General features: G+C 43.7%; 1 protein-coding gene across 10 annotated transcripts in view; it reads right to left on the bottom strand.

Annotated features, from left to right (window-relative positions):
* Positions 1–12918, bottom strand: part of LOC309341544 (serine/threonine-protein kinase PAK 6-like) — a 46369-nt gene that overhangs the window by 10018 nt on the left and 23433 nt on the right. For 6 of the 10 annotated variants that reach the window (XM_081861145.1, XM_081861147.1, XM_081861152.1 and 3 more), the window contains 2 exons: positions 10365–10573; positions 6194–6826 (listed from right to left, as the gene is read on the bottom strand). In XM_081861145.1, the coding sequence (XP_081717271.1) occupies positions 6194–6826; positions 10365–10568 (837 nt within the window). In that variant the 5' untranslated portion in view covers positions 10569–10573. Of the gene's footprint in view, positions 1–6193; positions 6827–10364; positions 10574–12610; positions 12774–12918 lie in introns of all 10 variants that reach the window. The other 4 variants (XM_081861146.1, XM_081861149.1, XM_081861148.1 and 1 more) reach the window with 1 other exon arrangement.

Raw genomic sequence — 12918 nt, 5'->3', positions numbered from 1 at the left:
CGAGGCACCTTCTAACATGCTGCAAACCTCTTGAAAAACTGGTTTGGTGATGACAGAACTACAACAAGGGGAAATGCTTGTTGTAGACATCCAGAGAAGGCTAAGAACATGCCCCCACCCCCTTGAAAACAAGTTTTCTGTGTTATATGCAAGAACACTCACAATGCATTAAAAATACATAGTTGCTCAGTTTTATTTGATAAAGCTAGTTGACTTTTCAAAACATGCACACTGGAAACTTAAACAATTTGATTCCATGCAACAAAACATTTCACACTTCTAGTATCTGTATGACAACAAATCAATCAGTCATTAGCTCTTCCTTAAAAAAAACAACCAACATTATCTGTTCTTCAAGGCAGCAACCAACCAAAAAAACAACAACACAACTCTAAGCATTCTCTTAAAAATTAAGTGATAGAGCTCTCTTTGCCTGAGATCTGCAAGAGCCAATGCTAGCCAGAGTATCTATCCCCACCCCCCATCCATAAAAAGTGAATAAATACTTTTGGCCACTTTGTAAACGGATCTAAGATTGATGGATGAAAAGTGCTCTGTTAAGAACCCAAGTGAAGATGCAGTGAGAGAGTCAAATAAAAGAAAATGTAATTACCCAAATTGGAACATTGGCCATAATACCAGCGTTCTCTTGGGGAAAATGCCCAGAGAGTTTCAATAAATGTAAGTGATCCTCGCGTCACTGGCACAGCGACTTGCAGTAGTACAGCATTAATGCTTTTATTGCATTGGTTTTGGGTTATTTCAAAAGAAGTTAGATTTCTTTCCTGAAGAATACAAGAATCCCCCAGGCCACTACTGAAGAGAAGTAGCCTTACTTTATGACAGAACACAACATAAGCCCGACCTAAGAGGAAAAGAGTTCTAGAAGATCAGCAGTTTGCTACAGCTTGGCTTGAAACACCTAAATTAATAGAGAGCCGCATGAGATGAACGTTGTTGCTATCATTTACATTTCTATCCCATCCCACTTCTTCTCCAAGTAGTTCAGGGTGGTGTAGTTGGGGGATTACTTCGTTTTATAATCACAACCACCCTGTGAGGTAGGCCCAACTGAGAAAATATGTGTTTCATGGCTTGGTGAGGGAAGAGATTCGAATCAGTTGAAACCTCTCAGGATATGGACAGGTAAAGTGGCAGCCAAGACACAGATGCATCGGAAAGCAGCCCTTTGGTTAGCTGGGCTGGAGAAAGCAGTGTCTGTGGGGAATTAAAGAAGTACATCCACTGTGGGCCCAGACTGAGTCGCAAGCTTCTTTTTCTAGGTTCAAATGCTGTCCTTATTAAGTAGCTGAAAGTCAGTGGCCTTAACCTTAAGGAGGTGTGGCTTTGACAAACTAATACATAATATAATAGAGAGGAGAGGAAGTTTTCCTGTTTTCCCAGCACCTATACTCCACCTTGACTGTACATAGTGAACTATCTAAGATAAGCTTTTATTTTTTAACCTATTGACCTCTGTGGGTACACACACACAGGGAAATGCAAATTTATTTTGCTTAGTAACACATTGTGGGTTGGGGACACACACACACACACACACACACACACACACTTACAAGTAACTGCCTGTTGAAAATTACTTCCCCGTCTTCTACCTGCACCACCCTTCCATTCCAGCTGAGACACGTTCCTGGAGGAAAGGTGTTTTCAAACCTCCAGCTTTGTTTTACAGACGTGTTTTATGTAACCCAGAGCACCCAAAAAAAGAGGTGCCATTGCTCACAGAGGCCTTCCTTCCTAATGATTAGACCAAATATCCATTCTCCATGTCAAGCTTTCTAAAAACACACACGCACAAGTAGCCATGTGCCTAGAAAAACAGAAATTTGTTCTTTTTGTTTATTTTAAATGTTTATAGGATGCACAAAGTTCTCTGAAGGCAGTGAGCAGCAGTATAAACATAAATACTCATTATCATATTACAGTGGTACCTCGGGTTACATACGCTTCAGGTTACATACGCTTCAGGTTACAGACTCCGCTAACCCAGAAATAGTACCTCGGGTTAAGAACTTTGCTTCAGGATGAGAACAGAAATCGTGCTCCAGCGGCGCGGCAGCAGCAGGAGGCCCCATTAGCTAAAGTGGTGCTTCAGGTTAAGAACAGTTTCAGGTTAAGTACGGACCTCCGGAACGAATTAAGTTCTTAACCCAAGGTACCACTGTATAAACTTTCTAATTTAAAAAATAAAATACAAAAAGTAAGCAGACATACTTTGAAATATAATCCAGGCAGTAGAAACACTTTGCTAGCATCATAGAATCACAGAATTGTATAGCTGGGTGGGTCCAATAAAAGTACATCAGTTAAAAGGTGCTCGAAAGAGAAAGGTTTTTTTTAAGCATTTCTGAATGCCACATTTGAAGGGGCCAACCATGCATTGCTTGGAAGGGAGTTCCACAGAATACAGCCCACCACTGAAATGACCTGTCCCTTCTGCTATCAAACAAGTGTTGGTTCCACAATCTGGAGGGTCCTCAGGCAAGACACCTCTGTGGTTCCCCCTCCCTCAGTGAGTTGACGTCCTTACTGTCTAGGGATGGAGGAGAAAATAGATTCAGTTCACACTGAAAGATGAATCCACCTAATTCTTACTTTCTGAAACAATATGCGAACTGAAATACCTTTCAAAATCTATGCTTCTCCAAATTTTGCAATGCCAGGTATGTCATGTGAACAAAAATATACATACCAGGGGGCATATAAATCTACATATTAGTGAAAATAATATAATCCTATATAAAAATGAGTTATATTAGGTAAAACTGCTTTGCAGAAACATGCATATCAGGCAAAATTACATACAAATATGTCTATACAGTGGTACCTCAGGTTAAGTACTTAATTCGTTCCGGAGGTCCGTACTTATCCTGAAACTGTTCTTAACCTGAAGCACCACTTTAGCTAATGGGGCCTCCTGCTGCCACCACACCACTGGAGCACAGTTTCTGTTCTTATCCTGAAGCAAAGTTCTTAACCTGAAGCACTATTTCTGGGTTAGCAGAGTCTGTAACCTGAAGCGTATGTAACCCGAGGTACCACTGTACAGTCAAACCTCAGTTCTCGAACGGCTCCATTTTCTAAAGTTTCAGCTCCTGAACGCTGAAAACCCGGAAGTAAACACTCCAGTTTTTAAAACATTTTTCGGAATCTGAATGTCCAACACAGCTTCCGCTTGAATGCAAGAAGCTCTTGCAACCAATCGGAAGCCGCGCCTCGACTGTTGAACGTTTTGGAAGTCGAACGGTCTTCTGGAATGGATTACATTCAACAGCCGAGGTTTGACTATCAGCAAAAATTAACTGATTAATTTTCATAAGGACTTTAATGTAACACACAAACTGCTTTGGAAAGCTGAAAGTGCAAAAATGAGAAACTGAGAGAAACTGAAACTGACAGAGTCACCAATTCCTACTTGTGTGATCCATACCGTTTTGCTTTTTCCCCTTTTACTAAAAGGAAAGACACAGAATGAGAAACCAGCAGAGGCCTCAAGGTGCTCTGCAAATACCCTTTAGGGGAAAGAGTGGTGATGCTGCAATCTACATCAAGTTAACATGGGCCGCAGCCTGACTCGCTCACTACTTGCAATCTGCTCTCGCTGAGCAACCACAGTGTGTGTCATCCTCTTGCATTTATGAAGATGTTCTGAGTCAGCCAGAACTCAACACACTTTCAGCTGAGCTTCCTCCTCTTGGCTGGCCCAGAACAAACGTGATTAGTCAATAGCAGCAACCAGGAGTCGTGCACAACCAGCTTCCAAAGAACTCACAGCATTAAAGGCTGAATTGGTTTTTAATCCTGGATGTCTGAAAGCACCATTCAGAATCAGATTGAGGAAGGGAAAGCCAGGAGGGCCATTTTTAAAATTACAGACATTTCACACACACCCCATATACACAAGTTCTATTCACGCACAACTGTGTATATGTGAAGTGCCGGAAAATAATGAAATAAATAGAATCAGATCAGGAAGTGATGCGAGACTGAAGAGTCCTTGTGGCTAGTGAGGAGACCCTCATGGAGTTCGAAAAAGACATTAGTGAGGGCAGAGGAAGCCCCAAAGAGGCTAGAGGTGAAGGGGCTTTGTTTAGGCTGCTCAGCCTCCCCGACTAACAGCTGATGTGCAATAACACAGGGAACTCTGTTCTGGATTTTGTTCTGGCATCTGGCGTAAACTGAAAGTGATTACTGAAGAAATCCTGTAAATCATGAGCTATACTCAGGTTGATTTAATACGGAGAAGAGATGGAACTAGAATTGTAACTAAGGCATTTAATTTCATAAAAGCCGTTTTGGTAAAAGTAAAAAAAAGGCATTGGCACAGTGTTTGTGTGAGGTGGGAGACATCAGGAAGGCCAAGGATCTGTGTGGGGCCAAAGGAGATGTTCATGCAGTCACAGGAATCCTGCCTCCAGCACAGGGGTTCTCAAGCTTTCTACCTTCAGGTGAGACCGTGGAAAATGACTGAGGCCCACCAGCCACAGGAGCAAAGCCCATCAGAACGTGGCAGATGGAGACAGCATTTGGCATATCCACCTATCAATGACTAGCATAATTTTCCATGAATATCAAATCAATCTTTGATAAATTCTTTACCACAGCATTTTCCTTGCTGCGAGGAGTTCCATAGCTCAACTTTCCTCAAGCTACTACAGATGTTGGCTCTGGAGGTATTGTGACTCAGTCTCTTCAATTTAGACAGAATTTGCTGATCCAGTGTCTCTACATGGAGAAGGCGTTTTCTTTTATATTTTCCCCTTCCCACTCCTACTTGCCTCTCTAAGTATTTTTACCCATCTCTTGTAGTTTCTTATCTCATTCTCCTTTCACACTCAACTTGTGCCTTACTTTCAGCACATGCACCCCAGCCAGCCAGTTTTTTTCATCCCTCCCTCCAGTCCTTCTACATTCATTTCTTCCTCCTGTAACAACTTTCCTCTCTTGTTCCCTTCCTTTGTATTCCCAGCTTTGTTGCTATATAAATAAATAAATATAATAACAAAATATATGACTGGGTTGCTTGGGGCAGAGCAGGCCAGGAAGGAGGCAGACAAGGACACTGAAACCCGCTGGTAGGTCCCAGCCCACTGCTTAAGAACCACTGATCTACCATTTTATTTTCTTAAACAAATGCAACCTTGAGAGCTTACGGGAATGAATGGCCATTTGAGGGCAGGGGTGGGATAAAGCAGCTGCATTCACCATATTTCCAGTGGGTATTTTCTCACTCAAAATTCAGCCCCCGTTATGATTTTCTCCCCATAAGAAGAATAATAGGTAGTCACAGATTCAGGAACATCTGGGTCTTTAGTACACAAAGATCAAATTGCATTGGATTTCCGTATCGTCATGAGGCCTAGAAACATATGTTTTGAAGAAAAGTAGAGGGTCCAAGGACTAGTTGCGTAGTGATCCAGAGTAATGGAGAGTCCAAGACCTGATACTATTCTGCAGCAGGGTCCCGGTCTCCAGAGTCCTACAGCCACCCAATGAGCATGAAAGGGGAGCTTTTTAGTCACTTCATGCTCCAAAGCTAAGCATCTAGGAACACTGGAAACATACAGTGCTCCAGTTTCAAAACAATGGTGTGCAAGTTCTGCTCCATACAATAGAACTTCACAGAAAACACAACTTAAGTCCCTCTCAAAGAGGATGTTGGAGCTCCAAGTCATTTGCCCACGTATGTGCACAGAAAATAGTAGATCTGGCTAAAAGGCAACACATGGAGATCTACACTGATTGGGGCAATGCATCCCTAATTATAGCTATGATATAATTATAAGATTATTGTATAATCCAAGAAAGCTGTATGATCTTAGAACGGCGAATGGGTGTGACCACCATGAATTCGCCACTACACTACTGCCAAGGACAATGACATTGACAAGCAGATTATGATGATTGCAGACATAGATTTGCTTGTTTGTCTTGGCTCCCTTGACAGCTGTACTGTGGGCAACAAGGGGAAATACAGTTTGCCAAAGAATATACCAGCATGCTCTGTGGATTGTGTCGATGGTGTAACATCAGTGCAAATTTAGGCCAATAGCTGCTCCATAATGCAAGCATAAGCCCTGGCCTGACATTAACTTTAAACTATTAGAAGCCATATTGACCTTCAGAACTGTACTTGAAAGGCACCAACCTCTCAGGCACAAAATAAACATACCTTTATCTGTGTTTGGCTGTTTCCGATCTTGTTTGAGGCGCTGGACGAGGGGAACACGCTTCTCAAGAGCCTCCTCTTCAAGCTGTTGTCTCTCGATTTGGAGCCAGGACTGCCTTCCCCGGGCGGCCTCGAATTAGCTTGGCTCCCCTGGCTAGGCTGAGCGTAGTGCTCTTCGGAGCTCCATCCCCTTCCAGCATCTTCACTGTTTGCCTCAGGAACCGGGATGTATTGCTGGCACTGAAAACCTGAGGAGAGTGGGATAAAGCGGCTGTTTGCGCCCTGGAATTCTGAAGGGCCAAGAGACTGCGCTTTCATCACGAGGCCATTGGAGTGAGCCTGTCCGTCCAATGCAGGTTTATAATCTGGCCATAAAGTCTGCCGTCTCGAGGACTTGCTCCCACCATTGCAGTTGAGGTAGTTTCCATATTTGTCTGCCCAGTCTGGTTCCGCACACTGTAGGTACATGTCAGTGGGTCCATCTTCTCCCAGAAGCCCCAGCGACTGCGCTCTTCTCCTGCTCGTGGGACTTTTCCCCCTCAGGGTATTTGAACTGATGAGGGAAAGCTTCTGGATGTCATTGAGTATCCCAGAGATATATCCTTCCACTTCAAATGTACTGGCTCTCACAACCGTCTACCACAAAACAAACAAAAGCTATGTTAACGTTCTGTGGTCACCTGTTCAGGCATTCTCAGAAGATTCATTCAGAAGATTCTCAAGCATTTTGAGTGTGTAACTTGAACCTACCTCTCACTGGAATTAGAGATTTATGGGGTGAAGCACATTCTGCTTTACATGCATACATATGGTACATATGCTGTGAAGCGCCTTGAGATCTACAGATGAAGGGTGGTATACAAGTTTAATAAAGATTACATACAAAATTTTATTTGCATGCCACTTTTCCACATTTCAAACCATGCTCAAGGCAGCTTACAACATAGAAATATACATAACTACAACATGACAAACGTAGTCATAAACAATAAATAAAACATTTAAAATACACAAGCAAACTGAACAACTGCCACATAAATCACAAGATCTAAAATAAAGATATAAAAATTCGAGAGCAACAACCCCCCCAACAACAAAAAACCCAAACAACACCCCAGCCCAAGTCTCTGTTCAGCACCCTAGTTTTTGTAGCTGGAGTCCATCAGGGCCCTGCCCTCCCAGGTAGGTAGAAAGCGCCTGCAAGACTGGGAGCAGGTCTTCCAGGACTCACAGCCGAGATGGTCATCTACTGTGTGATGCTGAACTTGAATTGGAAAAAGGCTTAGCGCTACCCATAAAAATACTTAACATGGCAAGGTGCTGAGAAATATACCTCATGCAAAGCCACCGCCCCCCCCGCCCCCCGCCTCAGAAAGACAGTACATTTGTGCCTCCTGCTACTTGTTTTTACCAATTGCTAGTTGTTTTAAAAACTGGAGCCATGTTCAGTCATTGACAAACACACAACAATAGTTGCATTAATGGAAGGGGGGAGGAGATGCTCCTACCATTCCACCCTGCAGCAGCTCCAGCCAAAGTCTTGCTCATGCATTAAAGACATATCTCCAGCAGTGCATCCTGCAGGTCTCCTTTGAGCCATGGAGAGCCTTTAGGAGATTTTGGAATAGGCGCAAGGTGAATGCAGCCTTCCCCACTCTGGCCACTAACTCACATTTTTAACAACAATGGAATAGGGGTAATATCTGAGGCTCAGTTCAAGGATTCATAGGGCTGAGGGAGCGGGGCTTGTTTCAATCTGTGCAGACAATATGAGAAGGGAAGAGTTTGGAGTTAAGCCACGGTAAATGCACACATGATGAACCAGCTATTTGGATACAATCCACAGTCTTGTTCTAACTGCCTGCTACCCCTTACTGAGTGATGTATCAAAATGCTGTGGGGAAAATCATCTGCAATACTAAATCTATAATAATGATAGCTTTATGTTCTCACCGACCAACTCGCCCACAGTAAGAAACTGGCTCCATTCTGAGACAAATCATATTGTGACCATGTGCAAATAATGTTGATTCTGGAACATAATACAGTGGTACCTCGGCTTAAGTACTTAATTCGTTCCGGAAGTCCATTCTTAACCTGAAACTGTTCTTAACTTGAAGCACCACTTTAGCTAATGGGGCCTCCTGCTGCTGCCACGCCGCCGGAGCATGATTTCTGTTCTTATCCTGAAGCAAAGTTCTTAACCCGAGGTAATATTTCTGGGTTAGCGGAATCTGTAACCTGAAGCGTATGTAACCTGAAGCATATGTAACCTGAGGTACCACTGTATAGCACACACGTCTCTCCATCCCAGACGCCTGCCCCTCCCACACCTTATCTACCTTGCAGCTTAGCCAACTCATTTACTTAGGAAGTAAGAAGCTTAAGAATCTATTAACTAACACCATCTATTTCACCACAGGGAGGCCCGATACAATACCCATGCCTTCTCCAGGCACCATTCCCAATCCGTATGGGGGGGAAACTTCCCCTGGAGTGAGAAGAGAATTTCTTCCCTTTGCTAACATCTCTGCAGTGCCTTCATAAAACACAGGCTGAATTAACTGCAGCAGTCAAAACAGTAGCTTCTTCTCACTACTGACTCCCTTACTCATGCAAGGATGCAGTTCACTGTAATAGATATAAATATGGTAGAGGACTACTAGAGAGCATTCACATAAGCGTATGTGCTACTCCGTAATCAGTCAGGAAGGCCTGATCCATCCACCCAGATTTAAGCCAATCCTATGACCCAACCATAACTACCTCTTTCCTCTCTCTCTACCTATTCTGGCCGGTGGTAGCAATTCTAAAATAGGCAGAGAAAAGCTCGAACAAATATGCTGCCCTATCAGGAACATGGGGATCTGCACTAGGACTGGGATGTTCCTTCTCTCCACTTCTGCCATGGAAATGCATCCATCTACTTGTGCAGACACGCATATGTGCTCTTTTGCTTTTTGTCAACAGTCTGACTTGCTCTGTCAGCCACCCAGCTGGCTCAGGAGACGGGCCCTGGCAGATGGGTTGGGCTTTTTGCTCTGTATGTGGTGATAATTTAATAAAAAAAGAGTTGCGGGGGTGGGTGGGAAGGAAATGGCTGAAACAAACGCTCAGGTCAAGGAGCCCACTTAACAGGGATTGCTTGGCCTCTTCAGTCTCTCTCAAACAATAATCTCCCATATTCATAATTTCTGGGTTACGGCAACAGAACGGGCTTCGAGACAGTTTGCTTCACACAGCTTTCCCAAGATGGAATGAGATTATATCTAGGCAGTTAAAGAAAAATAAAGGACAACATCAATTCCAAAGTGAGATGAAGAGTGCCCAGATGGGAAAGAGAAAAGAACTCCTATACCATTGAAAGTTGTTGCTAATGTATTAATCACAAAAAACCTGTTTTAAAAAGCCAACATCTAAAACCATATAAAATAGACACCCATGGCAAACATCCAGCTGGGAAAGCCTGTTGGAGCAAAGACGTCTTCAATTGTTTCCGGAAAGTGTGGATAGTGGGTGCCTGTTCTATCTCAACAGGAAGCGTGTTCCACAGACAAGGGACAGTCGCTAAATAGGCCATTGAGTCCAGCTTCCCGTTCTCACAGTAGCTGAACAGTTGCCTGTGGGAAACCAGCAAGCAGGATCTTACCAGCAAGAGCCCTCTCCACTACTGTAGTGTCCAGCAACTGGCATTCAGAAGCACTGCTGCCTCCAACTGTGAAGGCAGAGCAAAGCCATCATGGGTGGGAGTCACTGGTAGCCCTCTCCTCCATGAATTTGTCTCATTCTTTTAAAAAGCCATCCAAGTTGGTGGCCATCACCTCCTCTTGTGGGAGCCGGTTCCATAGTTCAACTATGCATTGCATGAAAAATAAAAGAATTTGTCCTGAATCTTCTAACACTCAGCTTCATTGGGGGTCTACAAGTTTCGTATAAGAGAAAAAGGAAGGACTTTTCTAGTCACTTACTCCATGCCATGCATAATTTTATAAACTTCTATCATGTCACCTCTTATTTGCCTTGTCTCTGAACTACAAAATCCCAACACCTTGCAACCATTCTTTATAAGGGAGTTGCTACAACCCCTCCATATCTGACAAGCTGAAATGTTAAGGAGGGACTATTTAATTCAGATTCCAGATGATTGGGGAGAGTTCAGATATTTCATCCTCACCTTCATAGGCTGAAGCTGCACCCGGGTGATCCTTGAAGGGTCTACGACGGGTTTGGGCCGCCTCAGAGTGTCCAAGATATTCTGCCATTGCAGAGGCAGGCCAATAAATTTCCCCTCCTTTGGATCAAACGAGGTGTGCACACGGTGCTCAAAGTTCTGTGGAGCAGAGATCTCGGGGCGTTTCTTCTTTTTCTTGCGGAACATCGTGCCTGGATGAGAAAGATAAAATAAGCTGATTTATTTATTTTTGGACCACAATACAAGAAGCTGGTTGCACGTTCCAACTGTAAGGCTCAGCTGGAGATCCACATTCCCCATGCAGAGCTTTCTCTCTTTTCAGATTGCAGTTGCCTGCACAGCTCTTCAACTTCACAAGGAGCTCTCCTGAGCCTGCTCACTACCACAGTTGGGATATTTTTGCTCTGAATTTGGGTCAGAGGCAGAGCATGAATTCAGTAGGAATAATGTCTACTGTAGCAGCCACAGACTTTTCTGGCAATATTTGCATTATGCATCACACTTCAGTGTCACGCTTACTAACGTGATCGCATTCCATATTGTTCATCGCAGTCGTCACAGCTAATACCATAGCTCCAAGCAAAAATATGTACCACATATTCTGAATGTATTCTTTGCCATCCTGCCCTATTTTCTGGGGTCAGCGCAGTCCGTAATAGCTGGATGATTATAATACTGCACTACTGTGACAATGCTGACTTCAGAGGGAAGTTCATTTTGTCTGCAAACTACATCACGGTGCCCACAAAAGAGCCTAGATTTAATTAATGAACAGGTTTTAAAATGGACAAGATTCAAATGTTGCTCATGAAATATGTAGAGCAGCCATTCCTTCTCTGAAGACAGTTGGGAACCCAAAACACGAGCATCTAAATGGTAAAGACAAAGGGGTTGATGATTAAAGGTAACCTGATTTTCACATAACACTTCTTCTTCTTCTTCTTCTTCGTCTTTTTCTTCTTATTATTATTTATACCCCGCCCTCCCTGGCCAAAACCAGGCTCAGAGCGGCTAACATGAAATGTATAACACATTAACATAAAATCAGGCAATCAATTAAAATACATCCTATAATCAGATCAGGATCAGAATAAAACCCAATCAGATGGCAACCTGCAGATTAGGGCTGGGAACCTTAAATGCTCACCAGGCCCAACTGTTTGTGCTGAACTTATATGCACCTGTGAGAAAAACTGGGAGGCCACTTTCATTCAAGTTCTTATGAAAGGGGAGAGGGAGTCAGACTGAACCCTGGCCAAAGACCTGGCGGAACAGCTCCATCTTGCACTAAACCATGGTTTAGTGTGAACACACAGGTTCCTGCAGAGGAGATCTCAGCAGCTGAGTTCCTCCCCCAGATCTGCAGCTGCCATGCTGCCCAAGGTAATCCATGGTTTGGCTTAGTGTGACATCCAAACCTGGGTTTCTGGCTTTCTCTTGCTCCAGCTGCAGTGGCAGACCGTGGGGTCTAAAATTTCAGCAGCCCCCTGTGTGACACCAACATTCAGATACACACACCTGCCTTCCGTGCTCCATTCTCCCAGTGCGACCGAACCAACCACGCTACCCTAAATCTGCTTCTGCTAGCTGTAACCAAGGTAGTCCACAAGCTGTACCACGGTGCTTTACAGGGGGAGAAGCACAGGAGCCACAATCTCTCTAGAAATCCACACATTTACACTTAGCCAAACCATATAACCACTCAGTCACATGCAAACCGAGCCTTTCCCAGATTACCTTAAAAGGAAAACTGCTGAACTAGCAAACAGTGTGTGAGATGAGCTGGCCACTCTGATCAGCAAACTGGTTGATAAATTCTAGCTCTCCAATGTATATCAAACTTACACAATGACACACACCTGCACAGGTTTGCATTCATCTAGATTTCAGAGTGTCCAGACACAGTGCTGGCACTACTGGGTTATCCTACTTTACACTGTCCCCCTGTAAAGCAGTACATTGTGGTACCATACTGCACACATACTGTACACATAGATATACACACAAGAACATATGCCCTGTTCTTCTGTTGAAAAACGGCTCCCAGAGTAGTTAACTGCCCTGAGACCTCCGGGTATAAGGTGGTATATAAGTCAATAAAATAAAATAACAACAACAGCAATTTACAAAGATCAGTAATAAGACAGTCCCTGTCCTCAGGTTTGCAATCTAAAAGATACAACATAAAAGGAAGATGGAGGGAGGAGGATATAAGAAAAGGTAGGTACCAATTCTTAGTTATTAATTCTTCTAATGACCAGTTGGGATGGTCAAGCAGAGGGCAGTTCATAACACTTTTGGCTTCTTCCTTTTTGGTCACTCATGCTTTTGGTCACTCATGCTTCCACTTCTCCAAAGTTCCCCAGAGATTCCTGTCTATTCTTTAGCTCTCTGCAAAATACAAACAAAAATGGTGTGATGTCCCAGGGGTTCCCTAAAAGGCCCTGGCTCCTACCTGTCCACCAAGTCTAGACTTCCCCTTAAGTCCTGCCCCCCACAAATACACAGCGGCCTCCACCTATTGAGTTAAGCTCTA

The sequence above is a fragment of the Podarcis erhardii genome, assembly GCF_964252035.2.
Source record: "Podarcis erhardii genome assembly, chromosome: 1".
Taxonomy (NCBI): Eukaryota; Metazoa; Chordata; class Lepidosauria; order Squamata; family Lacertidae; genus Podarcis; species Podarcis erhardii.
This window is presented reverse-complemented; position numbering and strand designations above follow the sequence as displayed.